This window comes from Thermobia domestica, chromosome 5 (genome assembly GCF_964235325.1).
Source record: "Thermobia domestica chromosome 5, izTheDome1.hap1.1, whole genome shotgun sequence".
Classification (NCBI taxonomy): domain Eukaryota; kingdom Metazoa; phylum Arthropoda; class Insecta; order Zygentoma; family Lepismatidae; genus Thermobia; species Thermobia domestica.
The window spans coordinates 308869216-308889781 of NC_137458.1; the positions used below are offsets into that span (position 1 = coordinate 308869216).

The 20566-nt window shown below is 38.2% G+C and overlaps 1 protein-coding gene across 5 annotated transcripts in view; it reads right to left on the reverse strand.

Annotated features, from left to right (window-relative positions):
- LOC145686776 (netrin receptor UNC5C-like) overlaps window positions 1–20566 on the reverse strand; it is a 773553-nt gene that overhangs the window by 248981 nt on the left and 504006 nt on the right. For 4 of the 5 annotated variants that reach the window (XM_081760434.1, XM_081760431.1, XM_081760432.1 and 1 more), the window contains one exon: window positions 1415–1447. The exons of the other annotated variant lie outside the window; for it this stretch is intronic. In XM_081760434.1, coding sequence (XP_081616560.1) covers window positions 1415–1447 — 33 coding nt within the window. The remainder of the gene's footprint in view (window positions 1–1414; window positions 1448–20566) is intronic. 5 annotated transcript variants of the gene reach the window in all.

A 20566-nucleotide genomic window follows, 5' to 3' on the forward strand; every position in this document is an offset into this window, starting at 1 on the left:
CCGACACTGCCTGGCAAAATAATTGTTGGAAAAAAACAGAAGGTATAACCTTCTTAAGGGTGTCCTGTCAAATTTTGTTAACTCCCGGCGTAAGCATACATAAGCTTACACTTTCACTCCGCATGTGTGTGTATGTATGTATGTTTGTATGCGTGTGTGGTACTTTATTTCTCGAGAACTACTGGCCGATCTGAACCAAATTCGGTGTTGAAGTCTGAGGAACAATTTGGGGGGCCATGCTCGGCAACATTGATTGTGTTTCTCAGCTTTGCACGCCGCGAGCTTCTGAATTGGATTCACCGACTGTGTTCCGCTTATTTAGTGTTAACGTCCCATGATTATGAACGGAAACAAAGGACGGCAGTGATAGACAAAATAGGAGGAAACCCAAATACAGTGATTACAGCTACTTGTTTTTATTTAGGTTATACTTAGTTCCAACGTTAGAGTGAACAGTATTCAGTCACAATTATTTTGAAGAGCAAAGGGAATAGAGGAATTCAAATTAGCTGGCGGCTGTACCAGTGTTTGTAGCTTAAGGAAATTTCTCTAATCTAGGGAAATTCCAAACATATATTTAACAAAAAGGGGAAAAGGGAATTTTTTCGACAAAACGTGAAAATGCAGGAAAATTTTCGCGTTCACTGGTTGACCAATATTAATGCTTAAATTTTTCTCTGTTCTTCACAAATGAATGAACACAATAGCAACATAACAGTTCAAAGCAGCATAACTTGTTCCCATTGGTGCCTGCACGGGCCGGGCTTGGGCGGGCCGACACTGATTTCTCTTCAGGTCGGGTCGGGCTGGAGCCGATTAATTGCAATTCTTTAAAAAATATTGACTTTCGTTAAACGATAGTGAGAATAAAGGCAAACGTTGAAGAAGTGTGCCTGTGAAAAATGTTACAAAAATAAACTTTTAAAATTTATCGGGCCCGGGCCGGGCTTGGGCCAAGAATTTAAAAAAAATATAGGGCCGGGACGGGCCGAAAATCTCCAAAACTTTTCGGGCATTCAGGCTGGATTAGGGTCGGGCCGAAATATTCGGCCCGTGCAGATCTCTACATTGGTGGCTGGGTGCACTTGCGTGTGTTTTTTCGTTTATAGAAAGTGAAGAGCAAATAGAAGCAAAAAGCAAATGAATTTATACAAATACGGTTGGCACTTCTTTTAATATAGCTAAAATAATCTCAACACATAATTTCTGTCATAGAAATTGGACACTAAACAAACAAGCGAAAATTTGATAACAAAAGGGAAAATTTCGTGTCAGTTGAAGAAAATTTTATTATCGAAACCTACGAACACTATGTTGTAAGTACCTACACAGACATAAAAGACAAAAACTAAGTATTTTAGAAAGGAGACACATAGACACGATACAAACACATTCTAGTTATGGCAACACTCACCAACGATGACTGTGTTTTCGTCAAACACTCCTCCTGTTAGCCAATCGCAAGCAAGAAAGAGAAGAAAAAAAGGACACAAAAAGTTATAAACAATTGAAAATCAGATATACAACACACACATTCTCACAACAGAGACAGATCAAACTAACACATCTCTCAAAAAGGACATAACTTATTATATATAGGATGTTAAAATTACACTTTCTGTTTATTACAAAATAAATACAAATATTATTTAAAAAGTAGCTAATAAGAAGCCAAGAAAACATCGTAAGTCATCAATTACTGTTGAGTTCATTTTTCTAGTCGCTGCCTTAACCTAGATTTTTGGGTAATTCATATTCTGGCCACACTGTAATTTCTATGGATGGCAACACTGAAAATTCTTCCGATCCATATTTTCGGATATAGAATAACATTATCTATTATTGTCGTAAGTTACATTTCATTATCTCTTTTCTCTTACGAAAAACGGGCAAAAGAAAAATGGTTAGCTTTTGTATCACTTTTAGTAGCCTGCCCCCTTAATGTCAAGAAATCCTACGAAATTGTATTTTTCCCACGGACTGGTATCACTGAGAGTCATTTTTTAAGTGTCATTTTTCATGTTTCGGTGCGCCATTCTTTTAGCTGATTTTTTTCAGAAACTTCTCAGATGGTTTTAATTATATTTCATAGATCTCAATTAAGTATTTCGATAACAACTTTACAGCATGGTGGTGTAAATCCCGCGCCATGCAAAAATTCACAAGCGGCAGTTTACTCTTAACGGTGAGTTTTCTTCGAGTCTTTCTAACATCGCCATCCCTGATTCTAAGTGCGAAAAGGCTTTCCCTGGAGGGTAAACGGTTGTCGTTGGAAGAATTTGTTTCCAAGGATCCAGGTCGGATTCCCATGCCAAATCCCACTTACGGGCTCCCCATCTAACATTGGAAAATCATCTATAGTGGGAGAAGGAAGGCAATTTTGGGAAGGAAATTAGGGATTGACTTTTTCGAAAAATCGGATTTTCGATTTTCGGAAATTTGTTTTTCGCTTTTTCGAAAAAAATTTCGTTTTTCGTTTTTCTAAAAATTTTTCGTTTTTCTAAAAAAAATTCGTTTTTCGTTTTTTGGAAAAATTTTTCGTTTTTCGAAAAAGTATTTTTCGAAAAAATGTGGCCATTCCTAAAGGAAATTGGTCACGGCCTATACTTTAAACGTCACCACACTGACATTCTCCTGGAGGAAATCAGGAAGCCTCTGGAAAAACTATAATCAGGAAGATCAAATGTGGGTTTCGAATTTGGGGCCTTCAAATCGGTAGGTTAAAAACTTTGTGACCGTCTATCTACCACGGCTCGAGGTGAAATAGACATACGAGGGGCAATTGAAAAGTACCTGAAATGTTGTAGTTCTGGCATTTGTGATGTTGTAGTTCTGGCATTTGTTGTAGTTCTGGCATGTTGTAGTTCTAGTTGTAGTTCTAGTTCTAGTTCTGGTTGTAGTTCTAGTTCTAGTTCTGGTTCTGGTTGTAGTTCTAGTTCTAGTTTTGGTTCTAGTTCTGGTTCTAGTTCTAGTTCTGGTTCTGGTTGTAGTTCTAGTTCTGGTTCTGGTTGTAGTTCTAGTTCTAGTTCTGGTTCTGCTTGTAGTTCTAGTTCAAGTTCTGGTTTTAGTTCTAGTTCTACTTCTGGTTGTAGTTCTGGCATATCTGAAATGTTGTAGTTCTGGCATTTGTGATGCAATCACAATGAAAGCTGTGCAATTCAGTCCCTAGGTTGCCGAATTCTGAATTTAACAAGTGTGAACACATCTTAACATGAAGTGTAGCTAAATGTAGGAGTATATAGGTCTACTGATCAGTTGGTGTGCTCTCACAGATCGAGCAACGCTGAAACATCAAGTCCATGTGCAACTTAAAGAGTCTTCATCCCGGCGAAATTAAAATACCGCTAATTTTACAGTAATTATGTGATATCTTCAAATAGATAAAAGATAATTGAAATATGGAACAAGAGCGCCCTAGACAATATTATTTTGCGTGAGGTACCGTTATCACAAGTCACCTAGCGGCTTTCCGTTTTCAGCTGTTTAGAAACGCGAAAATAAATGCCGATTTTCAAAATGGCTGGAAATCGAAAGCAGATAAGTGAGTCGTGATAACGGTTTCTCATGTAAAATATTATTGTCTAGGGCGCTCTTGTTCCACATTTCGATTATCTTTCATCTATTTGAAGATATCACATAATTAGTGTAAAATTAGCGGTATTTTAATTTCTCCGGGATGAAGACTCTTAAGGAATATCAGATTCAGAGAGTTTAACAGCCTTAGAAACAGTTTACCACTATCGGATGTTTCGCTCTTCCCAAAACTAAAAATGAGTCTTTTTTCGTTTCACCAATGTAGGAGAGATGAAAAACCAATGCGACGCCTGAAGATACCAAACGAAGCCTTTCCTCGGTGTTTCCACCAATTCCAGGAATTGTGGAACAAGTGTGTGTGTGTGTGTGTGTGTGTTCCGATTGTGCCAATTTTGAGGGCGATTAAGTAAATATGTACTTATATTGTGGTAATAGAGATGCGCACGAGACAAGATTTGTGGCTGTCTCGTCTCGAAATTGTGCTGTAAAAGTGATGTCTCGACTCGAAAAATGTATATTTCTCTATTGGAAGAGCCGTGTCTCGACTCGAATTTTGTCAGGAAAATCGTGTCTAGACTCGTCTTGTGCGCATCGCTACGTAGCTACAAGAGAATTCTGGGAACTTCCTGACTGCCCCTCGTATATTATAAACAAATTTCGGATTAAAGGAAATAGATGTTCATGCAGGGCCGTGCCGTGGAAAATCAGCGCCCGGAGCGAAAGTATACGACGGCGCTGCCATACATATATTCCAAGCAATTTTTCCTATCTTTTTCCTTTTTTCTATCGAATTTTTCGCCCCCTTACTTCGGCGCCCGGGTACGTCTCCCCGCTCGCCCCCTTCCCCCCCAGGCACGGCCCTGTGTTCATGTAACAGGAAAATTCAAATAAACACATTTTCTTCACGCACGCATATTGCCAGAAAAGCAGTGTATATATAATAGAACGTGTCAACGCGTGTGGGCAGCGTGTTTCTGAGTAGTTTTGTTTCAATTCATGGTTGAGCAAGTTGTTTGCATTCCGCACAGGTGATAAATGCAAGCGTTAATGAGCTTCGATCAATCTAACAATCAGTGCATAAAACCCTATGAACACATAGAACTTCTCTCCGCTATTTTGTGGAGGAGGAGTCACTTTGTGCAACAGGACACGCGCATACATTTACTTAAATTGGACACCCTAATTGCGAATTTCTATGGAAAAGAGAAGTGCCATCTATATAAAGCGAAGTCATAACTGAATTACAGTGCGTCAATGCAATTGACAATTCTGCACATTTAAGGCAAAGGATGAGCAATGTATTTCAATCAATAGGCATATAATTCAGTGGTGAATCTAGAAGATAAATCTGGGGGAGTCAGCCAGAACCCCGAATATGATAGGTTTATCATGAGTTTAGTATAAACTTTCAAAAATATACAAGTAATAGCTTCAATTATTTTTGTCAGTTGAAACCTGCGGGAGCCTACACCCCCTGGGCTAGACCCGCCACCGATATAACTGCAGGGAAAAAAGACGTAACACAGAATTTCATCAATGAAGAATTCAACACGATAGTTTATAGTGTTGGTATTTTAAATTTTATATATGTGTGTATGCGATCAGTTTTTCCCATAAAAAGGATTCTTTTAAGGCCACCGAATATTGTGCACAGGTCACCAGATCTAATGGCATACGAAGACTTTTTTTTTTTTCGATTTTCAGCTCGGAGAGAGATTTTCTAGGAGAGGTTAAATGTATTCACGTTTCTTACCAGTTTCAAAGAGCGCCTGGCCTGTATACAGGCCGAGAACGACGGGTGCTTGCAGCTGGTATCCTAGTAATAGTCGTCACACGCTAACAGATATCGTTGAGTTATATTATGTAGTCAATTTAAAATTATTTCCACGATTTATTTGCAACTTTAAATAAACTGTGTTATTTCAATTTAATCTATCTATTAAAATGCTACAGTACCAATTAAGAGCGCCACCACGCCACAAATTGACTTTGTCGTGAAGAGGATTTGAACCTATGTTAAATAGCTGTATTATTCATAAGGCCATTGCGTTACCTCCACACTATCATGCCACATTAAGAGCGACCGAGCTCTAATCTAGAACTTTTGATTTACGGTTATTTGTGATTTCACGTTTATAACAAAGACAAATATTTTTAAAAGAGTGTACTTTAAATAGATTACTTAAAGAAATATTTTTCACAAAGTTTATCTTCTTAAATTATTGTTCAAAGGCCTTTGCCTTTAATAAGCCTTCTCCGAAACAAATGCAAATGAATTGTGCTGCTATCTTTGGAGCTCTTTTAAACTACGTTTATATGTTTGTGGCCAATCCTTTCGACAATGAGATCTTGGAAACTACAGGCTCTAGAAAGATGATGTTTTTACTGATCGATTGCAACTTTCATGTAGATTGTCCAGTTCTAATTGAATATTTAAAAAATATGAGCACTATTTCTTTATTACATTTTTACGGGTACACTGGAAGTGTTGAAATTTTAAAAAAAGCACCACATCCTAAGCATTATACATTCCAACACCACACTGTTGCATATAGGGGTTGTATATGTCTCAGGCGTTTGTTTCATGGCCAAATAATAATGGAAAAGGAAGGATAACCATTTCTCCAGTCTAAGATGAACCTTTTTTTTTGGGGGGGGGTGTTTTGCCCAATGAACACCATATATAACTGACATTATAATTAATTGTGTATGTAATGTATTTGCTTATTACATACTGCATGCAAGAAGAAAGAAAACACTGGTCATACATGAATTAGAAACTCCAACCGGAAGCAGGCTCAAATCTTGCAAACGGTGCGAGATATTGAGAAAAAATAATCGAAAAAAGTCTCCCCTTTATGACACCCATTGGGTTTTTTTTTTAATCAATATGTCTTTCACTTGTGTCTGTAAAGGGACATGTACAGATGTTGTAAGGAATGATAAGGAGATTTATGCTCATATGCGAATGATGCGCTGTGTAGAGAGCGCAGGTTCAGCTAGTTATTTCAATATAAAGACAACACTAATAAGATTAAGTTACTCTGAATTTTCTTTTTCAGTCTATAACCACAATCGCTTTTATTTGATTGTTCTGCCACCTATGGGCCAATTCTACAAACTATTAGAAACCTGCATTTCGCTATCCATGCAGCGGTCGTTCATCTGCTTTTATTTATGGTTAAACTCAACGTAAAGAAAGGGATCGAGTTATTTCGTCGGAGCAAAAGGGGAAAAGTTACATGGCTTTTATCGAGAAGGAATGTAGCTAAATATTTTCTGTTTCTATTTTTTTTTTTCTAAAAAGACAAGAACTCTCCAGGGACTGGCTTTAATGGCTTTTCCCTTTTTCGAAGCAACTACTCAGTTCTTACTTGTTGTATTCCAAGAACAGGGTAAGACGTCACGTAGTTTTAAAAATAACGTTTAAGAAAGAAAGGAATTACGTATGTTTAAGTGGATTCTGTTTAAATAGCTCTCATCCTAAGTAAACTGTTTTCTTACGTCAACCATACGAATGACATACCTCATATTTTTTATTGGTTATTTTATCTTTTTTTTCATTTTCTTAAAATATACAATTCGCTATGCCCAATAGTTCCTGGCATCCGTTTTATCATTTTTCATAGCAATTACTTTTTACTTATAATTTTGTTTCGCTTAGTAATAAGAACTATAGTTGAAGTGGACACATAGTGGCTCACTAAGCCTTCACTTATGGTGATTAGGGTTACTGATTCAACCCTACAACAAATGAAACTTGTGGTGGACTCTTTATTGAGCACAAGATTTCTCAGGCTTCTTCCGATCCTTCTGACATTCTTCGACAGGTAACGCTGAGTAGTGGCGGATCTACAAACTAAAAAACTGGGGGCCCAGACTAGGATAGGTATATCATGAGTTTACTATAAACTTTTAAACAATATATAAATAATACCTTAAGAGTCTTCATCCCGGCGAAATTAAAATACCACTAATTTTACAGTAAATACGTGATATCTTCAAATAGATAAAAGATAATAGAAATGTGGAACAAGAGCGCCCTAGGCAATATTATTTTACATGAGAAACCGTTATCACGACTCACTTATCTGCTTTCGATTTCGAGCCATTTTGAAAATCGGCATTTATTTTCGCGTTTCTAAACGGCTGAAAACGGAAAGCTACTAGGTGACTTGTGGTAACGGTACCTCATGCAAAATAATATTGTCTAGGGCGCTCTTGTTCCATATTTCAATTATCTTTTATTTATCTATTTGAAGATATCATATAATTACTGTAAAATTAGCGGTATTTTAATTTCGCCGGGATGAAGAATCTTAACAATTATTTTTGTCACTCAGAAAACTGGGGTCCTAGGCTCTCCGCCCCGAACTAAATCCGACACTGACTTTCAGCCGAATGCTCCTAATTGGACCCTGCGCTAGACTGTAATTATACTGTAAAATTAATTTCTTAGGTAAAAAAAAAACAAAAAACTAGAGCGATTACATACGGGAATTGACTTTCTTCCATAATCAGTTTCATTATAAAAGTTTTTGTTATAAAAAGAATATAACACAAGTTTATTAGGGTAAATATAAGATCCACTAAATAATTAGGGTAAATAGGTGTTTTAAGAGTCTTCATCCCGGCGAAATTAAAATACCGCTAATGTTACAGTAATTATGTGATATCTTCAAATAGATAAAATATAATTGAAATATGGAACAAGAGCGCCCCAGACAATATTATTTTGTGTGAGGTACCGTTATCACAAGTCACCTAGTGGCTTTCCGTTTTCAGCTGTTTAGAAACGCGAAAATAAATGCCGATTTTCAAAATGGCTCGAAATCGAAAGCAGATAAGTGAGTCGTGATAACGGTTTCTCATGTAAAATAATATTGTCTAGGGCGCTCTTGTTCCATATTTCGATTATCTTTTTATCTATTTGAAGATATCACATAATTACTGTAAAATTAGCAGTATTTTAATTTCGCCAGGATGAAGACTCTTAAGACCTAGGCAGTCAAGGGAACGATTTTTCTTAAAGCTTTAGCCAAGTTGAGTGGAGGTGGGCTACCAGTTTTAGTGCTCTACGTTTTAGTGCTCTACCAAAGAGAGGTTAGAGTCCTGCAAAGCTCTAGGCAAGCTACGTGGAAAAGAAAACCACAAAATTTTTACGCAAGCTCGCTGGTTGCGGTTTGGAATCTTTCAGAACATTACGCAAGCTAAGATAGGATTTGAGGTTTTTTTTTTTTTTTCAATGCTGTAGGCAAGCAGAGTCGGCAGGTGGCCTCAGAGCTTTGAGATTACAAAATCTTGGGGTGAAAAACAATGAGCGATTTATCATTTCAAAATCTTTTCTACACTGAAACGTACAGAAACAAAAGGGCTTGTATAAGATGTAACAGTGTAAACCCCTTGCGAAAGCTAAGTGCGTATATGAACTCATTTTTCATTCCACAGAGCGTCTAGTGATTTTGCATTGCGCTTTCTTTGTCACTGTGCATTTCTTTTTTTTTACCTGCCAGCCCTATTGTTCAAAATCATTATTCCGGAAACATAGTTCTACAGCTGGCTAAAAATGCACCATGGCGACATCTCTACGAATACAAATGAAATTTTTGTTATTTTATCCTTGTCCCTTCAACACGTCAAAATTCTTAAATTGATTTTGACAACTTATAATAAGCTTTCATATGTCACCTTAGGCCTTGGCTGGGTTTCTCGATTTTCATTTTAGTGGTACAATTAACACACAGTAGGAGCCGAGCTCCCAGTGTGTATTTGAGATCTAATTCTTGGGTGAACTTGTGTTGTCCGTGAGACTTTTGAAATGTCTCGTCTCGAATTTAAGGTCTCTTGTTTTTGAGACGAGACGATAAATTTCCTTGTCTCCTGGGAAACATCATTTCCGCTCGTGTTCCATAAGAAAATGAATTTATTTTAGTTTTACGTCCCACGATTATGCCAGCTAGGCTAAAGGAGACGGTGATGATGAGCAATGAGTGAAATGATGGAATGAACAAAGTGAGAGAAAACGGGAGAGCCCCGAGGAAACCCACACACACGGTGTTGAAAAAATGAAATGAAATCTTTAAGTTTAACGTCCCACGGTTATGCTGGTTAGGCTAAAGGAGACGGTGATAATGAGATATGAGTGAAATGGTGGAATGAAGAAAGTGGGAGGAAACGGGAGAACCCCGAGAAAACCCACGAGCACGGTGTTTGTCCACCACAAAGTCCACACGGCGCGAGCTGGGATCGAACCAGGGACCCCAAGCACCGGAGGTGAACGCTCTACCACTTAGCCACCGCCCCCCCAATACACACGGTGTTTGTCCACCTCAAAGTTCACTTGATGGGAGCAGGGTTTGAACCCGGGACCCCATGCATCAGAGCCACCGCGGCCCCGTGTTCTAAAAGAGTTACAAGTATTTTCACATTATTAATTGTGTATTGAAATTCCTCCTCCTTCCGTAGGAAATCGCCTGAAATCATCAGTGCCAGCCCTGGCTTAGTTGCTTCACTAACTTTGCAAGGTAAGTGACCTGCAAGGTTACCTGTAGGCAAAAACAATCAAACAAGACAAATGCTTTTAATATTTTAATTCAGCATCAAGGGTGCACATAACAAGCTTTACTACTGTATATCATGTTAATTTTTAACCACATTTGCTCCCACTGGGAATTGAGCCACGGATTTCCGCATCACGACCAAGAATAAACAAAAGAGTGGTCCATTGTATTTTTGCTTTCCCGTTCCTTTGAAGTACATTTTTAAATATATGAACGGATACATGTAGGTGTATATTCTCTAATGTGTCTTTCCCCTGTTGACCAAATGCGTCTTTCCGGATGAAATAACTAAAAGTGCAAAACCAACTACGTAATAACTTCTTTTGGTCCTCTCTGCTCCGCCACAACACTCAAATCATGACCCGTCTACAAATATTTGCTCTTTTCCGAACTGACTCATGACCTGACAAAACTTAACGAGCTAGTCACATTTAGTTTGATGAGTCCTCGCTTCTCTTGTTGAGTCCTCCGCGTACTCACCCCACTTGTTAATAATACTCCCTACTTTACCCTATATATGCGAAACGGATGCTTTTTGCTGACGATGATATTCGAACCTGTCAGCACAAACGAAAGGGCGGCTACGTCACCAATTTAGCTGTTTAGGGCTAACCAGGCAAAAAGTAAGGAGAGGGAGGGGGAAGGGAGGATTGCCATTGACACGCAGGCGTCAGTCAAACTCCGTCTCTCTCAATACGTTGACATTTTGGAGTCTCATCCATCAAGCTGTTACGAAAACAAGCATCAAACCTATCCCCCCACTCCACCCAGCACCGGTCCCTTATGCTAAAACAGTACACACGAGTCATCCTACACAATTAACTCGGGAATATATAGATATATAGAGGTAAACATTGGTAATCCCCTTTCCCTGTACGTATTACATATAGACACTGTGTATCACATTGTCTTCCTGTAGTAATAAAAGCTATTAATAGCACCTACATTCGAACATTAATATCAATTATATTAGCTATATCATGTCATAATACTAATTGACTAAATTAAGGTTCTATATCACCTCTTTTTTTACGACATAAAAATGACACGGTAATCATTATTAAACGATTAAGATACACAATGTGATTAAACGACAATTACAAACTTTTACGAGAAGCTTTGAAACTGTCTAATTTTATCACAAAAGAATTCGAAAAGAAAATAGAAAAAAAAAGCACTTTTTGTAGTGTGAATTCATAGCAGAGATGAAAATTCGAATAGTTTTCCAATTGAATATTAAATTATATACATATATATTAAATACAGGGTGATTCACAATTTTGCTTATATTTCGTTTCTTCAATCGAAGTGCACTTCGTATATAAAGAATTTTGCCTTCTACGTATGGTACCTCGTGTCATAAATAAGTACACGGCTATTCGATGCGTTCGCAACGCGTTTTTATGGCTCACGCGTACTCTTTGAATACACTGACCATGTATTCAAATCTGTATAACTAATCACAATGCCCTGCAAACGCGAAAGCAATTTTTAAAAAAAACACGCAGAATACGTTGGCTCAAGAGTATTTTGGTGCGTTTCGGAACAATTGACCGCCTGCTGTTTCGGAATCAGTAGAAAGATGTCTAACGGAAGGAGGGAAAAGGAAAGACGTGTTGCCAGGCAATAGGATTTTAGCAAGAAACATCTGCTTGGAAGATGCTTTGTGCAGAGTATTGGAACTCTACTATTATAAAGCATGTGCGTGTATAACAAAAGAAAATTCACAAATACAAAGAAATTCCGAAAAAATAGCTAATTACAGAAAAATCTATGTAATACAATAGGGTTATTTCTTGTGATTCGCATGAATAAGAGTGTGGCAGTAAGGTCTGGAAACCCTGACTAGCTCACAGTATGATTTATAACTGTGGTGAAAGTGAACTTACCTAGCAGCCAGCTAGGTCGCGTTCGCTGCGGCGGTAAAGCATTGGAAACGCATTCTCGAGTAGCCATACACTAAGTCATCGTCCGAGGGATCTTGTGGAAAAATAACCCCCGATAACTAAATGGCCAACCAGAACCCTCATTTCAAACAATTTACAGTTTCTTGTCAACTCCATCCGAAGTATTCATTGCCACAATTCCAAATGCTGTTCTTTAAGTTAGTGCTCGATTCCCTGTTCCCAAGACTAGCATCCTTGTTCTTATATTGCCTGAAATTTGCTTCATATTAGCCATAGTATTGGAAAGAAAGCACAGACTCAGTGAGTGTTAAGATGTTCCAAACCCGCAAATGTAGTCGAAAGATATTTGAATGGGGAGGAAGGGATGCTGCTGTAAAAATCAGCATGAGAACTTGAAAGAAATTTGAAGAGCTGCACTTCTATTGAGTAAGCACACTATACAATGTTAGCGAATTCCACTCATGAAAGCCAAAATAAAGGATAGGATCTACTGTACTAAACTTTCTTACTCCCAGTTCCTAACACTTCGCGGACAAATGTTTTTCGCATCAACAGACGAAGATTACGAAGATTTTCTAATGTATTTCCAAACGTTGTAGAAAAGGTTCCCTTGAATTCTTTTTATTTTAAAGAAATTCCTGAAAGCTACAATACTTGCTACAAAACTATAAAGAAAAGGGAAGGATTGTGCCTGTTTTCGTCTTACTGGACGTTAGTACCACGAGGGACCGCTCGTCTGAAATGTGGATTATTTATGAAAACAAAATCGTAGAAAATTTTTCAAAAACAACTTTCCCCCAAGGCTAAACTACCTCTGCTAGATGTTTTCAGAAATCATTATCATCATAGGTATGTTGTGCCATAATTGAAAGGTCACTTGCCGCAATTGAGACGCTTCCATACTTCACAATCTGCCGCTAACCTCTTCGCCTTCACGTACGATTTTTCTGTTTTGATATTATCAATGAATTGTAGCCGCCTCCGCCTACTCCCTCTTTTTCCTGCCATCATACCCTTCAGCACGTCCCTCACGATCAGGTTCTTCTTAGCCAATCTCCCAGCCATTTCTCTTCCTTTTCCCAATAATATCAAAACTGTTCTTTTCTCCACACTCACATTTCGAAAGGTTCCTGTCGCTTTTCATCGTTTTTGAGTATCGTCCATGTTTCTGCCCCATACAGTATAATACTCCACATCAAGCATTTTATATCTTTTTCTCAACTCTTTATTCAAGGCATATAAACGCGTTTTCGCAGAAACAACAACACGGCAATACCGGAGCTCTTTCGTGGTTAAGCGGTTAGCGTACGCGCCTTTGGCGTGGGAGGCCCGGGTTCGATTTCCGGTGGGAGCTCATATGGTTCAGATTCCACGTTAATCAGTAGGTCCCTTCTCATATAGCCTCGCTGCTGAAAGGGACGTTAAACTCAAAATCAACTCAACTCAACGGCAACACAGTAATAATGAAAACTTTGAGCAGAGAGGGTGGCCTAAAGACTAGCTTATACATACTATGTTGTGCCCACGCTCCATCCGTACCAGGGTAGCAACCATTTACACATTCCGTTCCCATGCCGTGCTGCTTGTGCTTTCTAAATCATTTCCAAAGATGAACTGCGTGGAGGAAAAAAGTTATTGGTTCCAGCCAACTTCGTGTCGCTTCGAATACTTCCGAGGAAAGCCGAAGGATCGTGGCCGTCGATCCGCGTGATTCCTTTTAAAGGCAGCACTGTTGGGGCATGGCAGGGGAACGGCATATCATGTGAAAATTAAAAAGTCAACCCAATGAATTTGATTTTCAATGTTACAGTCCGAAAAGAAACTTCGTGAACAAGACACAGCGCCCTATGTGTGAATCAGTCTTAATGGTTGTGTCTTACAAAGCAGACAAGTTGTATGAAGATCACAATGAACAGATATGCATAATGACGAGCCACATCAATTAGAATTTGGCTGAATTGTAGTGTAATGGATATTTTGATGATAAATTCTTTGGAGTTGTGGACAATTTATTACCAAAATGAAATGATACAAGACTAATCTCAACCCAGTGCATTGCTTTAAAAAAACAAAATCAAACGGCTAGGTCGTTTTGCGTCAAAAAGTAACATATGCCGATTTCATTCCAATAATATGCACCAAATTGCATCAGTCTCTGCATCACACAAATCTCAATAATAAGCAGTCATGGTCATGGAAGTCGTCACCTGCGCTACCGCTTTCCTGCCTGACGCTAATGGAAGTCGTTATCTGCGCTACCGCTTGCCTGCCTGACGCTAAAGAAAGTCGTCACCTGCGATATCGCTTTCCTGCCTGACACTAATGGAAGTCGTTATCTGCGCTACCGCTTGCCTGCTGACGCTAAAGAAAGTCGTCACCTGCGATATCGCTTGCCTGCCTGACACTAATGGAAGTCGTTATCTGCGCTACCGCTTGCCTGCCTGACGCTAAAGAAAGTCGTCACCTGCGATATCGCTTGCCTGCCTGACACTAATGGAAGTCGTTATCTGCGCTACCGCTTGCCTGCTGACGCTAAAGAAAGTCGTCACCTGCGATATCGCTTGCCTGCCTGACACTAATGGAAGTCGTTATCTGCGCTACCGCTTGCCTGCCTGACGCTAAAGCAAGTCGTCACCTGCGATATCGCTTGCCTGCCTGACACTAATGGAAGTCGTTATCTGCGCTACCGCTTGCCTGCCTGACGCTAAAGAAAGTCGTCACCTGCGATATCGCTTGCCTGCCTGACACTAATGGAAGTCGTTATCTGCGCTACCGCTTGCCTGCTGACGCTAAAGAAAGTCGTCACCTGCGATATCGCTTGCCTGCCTGACACTAATGGAAGTCGTTATCTGCGCTACCGCTTGCCTGCCTGACGCTAATATAAGTCGTTACCTGTGATATCGCTTGTCTCTATAACAAAGTCTTTGAATTATATATATATTTTTGTCTTTATTTTGACTTCTGTAGTCCCTGGGCGTAATTATAATTACTAGAAAATAATCAACTGGTTGAATTTTACAAGAACGACAAAATTCAGGGGTAACATTCTCACTCTGCTATGGACAGACGAGAAACTTATTATACGCAATGGATATACACCACATATTCCTTGTTATATGTGATTTTTTTTTTTTTAATTAATCATTGAAACTGGTCACTGCCAGGTTTAAAGATTTTTATCTTCGTTGTTTCTCGCTAAGATGTTAACACACAAAACTTAATGATAATCATAAGCTACACACACAATACACAACTACAACAATTGTTTATTGTTGGCTGCAAAGAATTTCAATTAACTACCAAAAACGGGTGAGAAAACGGAAATTCATAATAATAGTAATAACAAAAAGATAATTGAATGTATACACGCATTCACTGCTTCCATCTGTCGACGACGAAACACACACATCATCATCTGCTTTCTCATTAAGCAACAAGCCAATTAAAGAACAAATTACTGAGTGCGCTACCAGACGTTAAGTAAGAAGTTATTATAAATCGTCTTAATGACAAAATAGTATTTAGAAGTAATGACAGCGTTCTGGTAATGAATTGGAGGAATGGGTATAACAGAAGGCTACCTTGGATATTTCTTACATACAAAAGAAAAATGGCCATGAGAAGAAGACCTTTATGTCCGTAAATTTACTCCCGTATTCATTTTAAAATTCATTTTCCTTTGGACATTATTAACGCCACACTTAAATATGATAAGGCTTTTGAAAGAAACGATAGCTTTCTTACTGAACACTACCGCCAACGATGTTTTCTTTTTAATTTATTTTGATTTTTTTACCGAATATTCATTCTTGCTTCTTCTGGACACGTTAGTAATTAACTTTTGCCTTTGACTTGTATCGTGAGAGTCTGTGTAATATCTAGGAGTTAATAACCTACTGAGCAGTAGTTATGAGCTATACACAACACGTGTGCTAAGCGGCCATTTTGTTTCTTCCCATATGATTTTTCTCACGTACAGAGTTACTCACGATGTGAGACAATACAGGGCGCTTTCAACAGCAACAGATATTGTCAAAGTAGAGGCATCACTTTTACGACGCCTTTCTGGAGACAGCCTTAACTTTGGGTTCCCATTCGTCTCGGAAAATCCGGGACCGCCACAAAATCGAGATCTGCGTCCCGGTCCCGAAAATATTTCTCGAGACGCTTAAGAGTCTTCATCCCGGCGAAATTAAAATACCGCTAATTTTTACAGTAATTATGTGATATCTTCAAATAGATAAAAGATAATCGAAATGTGGAACAAGAGCGCCCTAGACAATATTATTTTACATGAGAAACCATTATCACGACTCACTTACCTGCTTTCGATTTCGAGCCATTTTGAAAATCAGCATTTATTTTCGCGTTTCTAAACAGCTGAAAACGGAAAGCCACTAGGTGACTTGTGATAACGGTACCTCACACAAAATAATATTGTCTAGGGCGCTCTTGTTCCATATTTCAATTATTTTTTTATCTATTTGAAAATATCACATAATTACTGTAAAATTAGCGGTATTTTAATTTCGCCGGGATGAAGACTCTTAAATGTCCCGGATTTCAGCGAAGAAGAAAGGAAGGGGATATTATAGTTTGCTTTTTATCACAGGATTAAGTATACAATTATTCTCTTCAACTTCTGAGTATGGTAATTCAAAAGTTGAAAAAAAAACTTGAATATATGGAACATGGATTTAATTAAGTTCACGAGTTAACTACTCTTGACATTGAACGAAGCTTTCGTTTCATTGGGCCAGGGACAAAAGGTTTTACTCCTCAATCTTATTGTTATCTTTAATACTTCGTTTCAATTTGCATTTTGCTTCTGTAATATTTTAATCAGCAATCCCTCACCGATATTTTTGGTAATTTTACCCTGACCATTAAAGAAGAAATATATATTGTTGTGACTAATAAAACTGAACAAACAACAATAAGAAAATGTTTGAGTATTTTTCAAAAAAATAGAACCTTATGAGGTGGGGGAACGTATTTCTTGAATTATTTGAGGAAGATTTTTTTAAAAAGTGCTTACCAGGGGGAGGGGGTAAATCATAGGGATGCGCTCGAGTCGAGTCGAGACAGAATTTTGCTGACAAAATTCGAGTCGAGACACAGCTCTTCCAATAGAAATATATATTTTTTTCGAGTCGAGACATTACTTTTACAGCACATTTTCGAGACGAGACAGTTTCAAATCTTGTCTCGTGCGCATCCCTAATAAATCATCTGCTTACGTTTTCTTATCTAGGAGAAGTTCTGCTAAAATGACTAAAAATGTGATTACGTAATACTTGAACAACTCTATCTAATGGAAGAAAGTAAATTTGTATATAACTCTTCTTTTCATTTTAAACATTTCAAAGATTCTCGTAATTTAGTAGCGTCCCGGATTTTCGTTTTTGAAATATGGCAACCCTACCTTAACTTTTGTTTCGCAGATAACCACCCGGGTTTGATTCCCGATAGGTAACATTGAAAGCATTGCATTGGTTCGGATTTCACCTTAAAAACTGTAGGTGCGCGTCTCATATACCTCGTTTGTTGAAAAGAGACGCTAAGGTCATCTCGTTCTTTTGGTGATTATTCCTTAATGATATGTCCGATCGGGACATATGATCCCTTACGACATTCATCGCATGCTCTCGTATCACCATGTCAAGAACGGTTCAACGGTTCAAGCATCTCGGAAAAGTATCCGAACACACGAACACGTAAGTCGAGTTAAGAGAAACTACGGTACAATAACAATAAATACTATATTGAACTTATGTTGAAACCCATTACAAGTTAATGGGACTCACGTACCACATTCTAGATCAAGAGTCAACATCAAAGGTAAAACCAGGCCGGTAGTTAGCAGAAAAAATTAGGGGAGGCCTGGTAGAAGTTAGGGGGGTCCAATCCAACCATATTATAGGTCATCACAATATTATAGGTCATTTGCAAGCTTACAGTGAAACTTTTACGGGAGGCTGGCAAAAATTTAGGGTGGGCCCGACCCCCTTAGACCCCACGTGGATACGGACCTGGGCACAACCCGGAGCTACACGCACTAAAGAAACGCATACGTACTCAATATAGAAGCTAATTTCGGTATATGGGAATCAATATACGTATTAGTAAGAATAAACGACCCTCCGCATATAAGACGCATCCTAAAATTTGAAGCAGTGGAAAAGAAAAAAAATGATGATACCCGAATATAAGCCTAGGGAAGAAAAGAAAATACCGAAAATCACTTACTGGTAGATTCAGGGAAATGTAATTAAGTAGGTACATATTTTGTTTTATCCTATGCTTCATGACCCTTTTTCTCCACACGAACGTCTATACTAACGACAAACCAGTAGTTCCATTTCGGTGCAAATTAATATCGATATAAGCCTGAATAACAAAAAACACAATCTTAATGGAGAACGTTATCAAGAAAGCCGACACTTTCGACAAGGTTATCGTTCGATAACATTATAGTATCTATAATACAATGTGGCCAGTGTCTACAATACTATTGTTGTATTACCGTTATTTCAGAATGAGATAACAGCACATTTTGAACATAGGGTTGCCAACTGGCCGGTATTTTACCGGCAGACCTGTATTTTTGTCGGCGTGGGACCCGGGTTCGATTCCCGGCGGGAGTTCATGTGGTTCGGATTCCACGTTAATCAGTAGATTCACGTATCATTTAACCTCGCTGCTGAACGGGACGTTAAACTCAACTTAGCAACATCTATAACGGCATTTTTGTCAAGCTCAACTATACATTTCAAGGTTTACAATACAATTATTCTTCATCTGTTTTCAGCATTATGAGCGAGTGCCGGTAATTTTGTCTTTCGGAGTTGGCAACCTTATTTGAACACGATACGATATGACGAAGTGTCATACTTTTGGTACGATTGTGTCATAATTTCATCTAGAAGTGATCAAAATCCTTCCATGTCACGATAGGTCCACGAAGAGTGTAATAATACAACAACATTTACACCATATTTATTATTGGAATCAGTGGCGTATTTAGGGGGGCTTCCGGGCTTAAGCCCCCCGAAATCTTACTTACTATAGTAAATTATATGAAATACCTTGCAGAATTTTCACATTTTAAGGCAAAGCAACCCTCCCCCCCGAAACGAAATCGTAAATATGCCACTGATTGGAGTATATTATGTACGGCAGCGTTTCCCAACCTTTTTCAACTTGCGGCACACTCCAGGTGTAGCTTGAATTCTCGCGTCACACTCGTAGATATTATTATTATTATTATTATTATTATTTGCAAATATAAAATACCATGTTTTTTTTTTTATTTCTGTGATTACTGATCTCCTTCTCACAGAGATGAAAGCTCGATTACTGATTTTCCCGTATGCTAATTCCTTGTGCTTTTTTTTTATTCTAATTGTAAAATAGAAAACAATTGCAATGAAATACAGAACTCAGATTTTTAAAAATACGCTTTCTTTTTCGAAAACTGTATCCAACTTTTCACTAAGAACGAAGATCACTAAATAATGAACGAACAAACAAATGCCTTGTACTTTTAACTTTTCTGTTTTAACCAAAACCGGTACATGTTATTACAATCACATAGCTTGCGATGCGTCGAAGTTAAAACATACCTGTTGAACAAAGTGTTGATTGATTGATTTGGAGTTTTACGTCCCGTTCAGCAGCGAGGCTATATGAGACGTGGACCTACTGATTAACGTGGAATCCGAACCACATGAGCTCCCGCCGGGAATCGAACCCGGGTGAACAAAGTGTTGTTCTGTCATTCACGTGCGAATGAGTGTTCTACGAACGTTCACTTGACGCGTACCGTACAAGTGCTTCCATTTCTCGGCGTTAGTATGACTCTCAATTGAAGCGTAGCATAGCAGCTAACAGTGGAAATGTGTACGAGCCGAAATACTGTCTGCTACACAGTAATAGACGTAGAATAATATATTACAATTACAGTAATTTTTTCCATGGTAGAAATTCATGGTAATGTGAAATACAAAAATATACATTTTTCCCCTATGTCTTGCAATTTGGTTGCTATAGAATTAATAATTTTGTTTCGATTTCCTCGCGGAACACCGGTTGGAAAACGCTGATGTAAGGACTAGTGCATCTTTATACGTCGATAAATGTTTTTCCTTATGTTCGTACAATCATTTACCAGTTTATAGTTTTTATACTGTGAATCATACAATACTAAAACAGTGTTTACAGTGGCGGATATACTCCGGAACTGGGGGGCCTAAGTTCCCCACAGTTTTTTGAATGACATAAATAATTTAAGATAATATTTATATATATTTTTTTAAAGTTTATACTAAACTCATGATATATTTCTCATAGTCTGGGTTCTAGCCGGTTTTTACTTTCTGGATCCGCCACTAGTGTTTGAGACCTAACATTATATGTACAACGATACTTGTATTCTAACATTTTTATTTGTATTTATGGGCAAAATGTACTTTTTAAATTATGCACAAGCTGTTCAAGAAAGGAAGAAGAAGAATATAAAAAGAGAAATAGAAGTAATTTCTTTTCTGGTTGTTATGCGGTTAT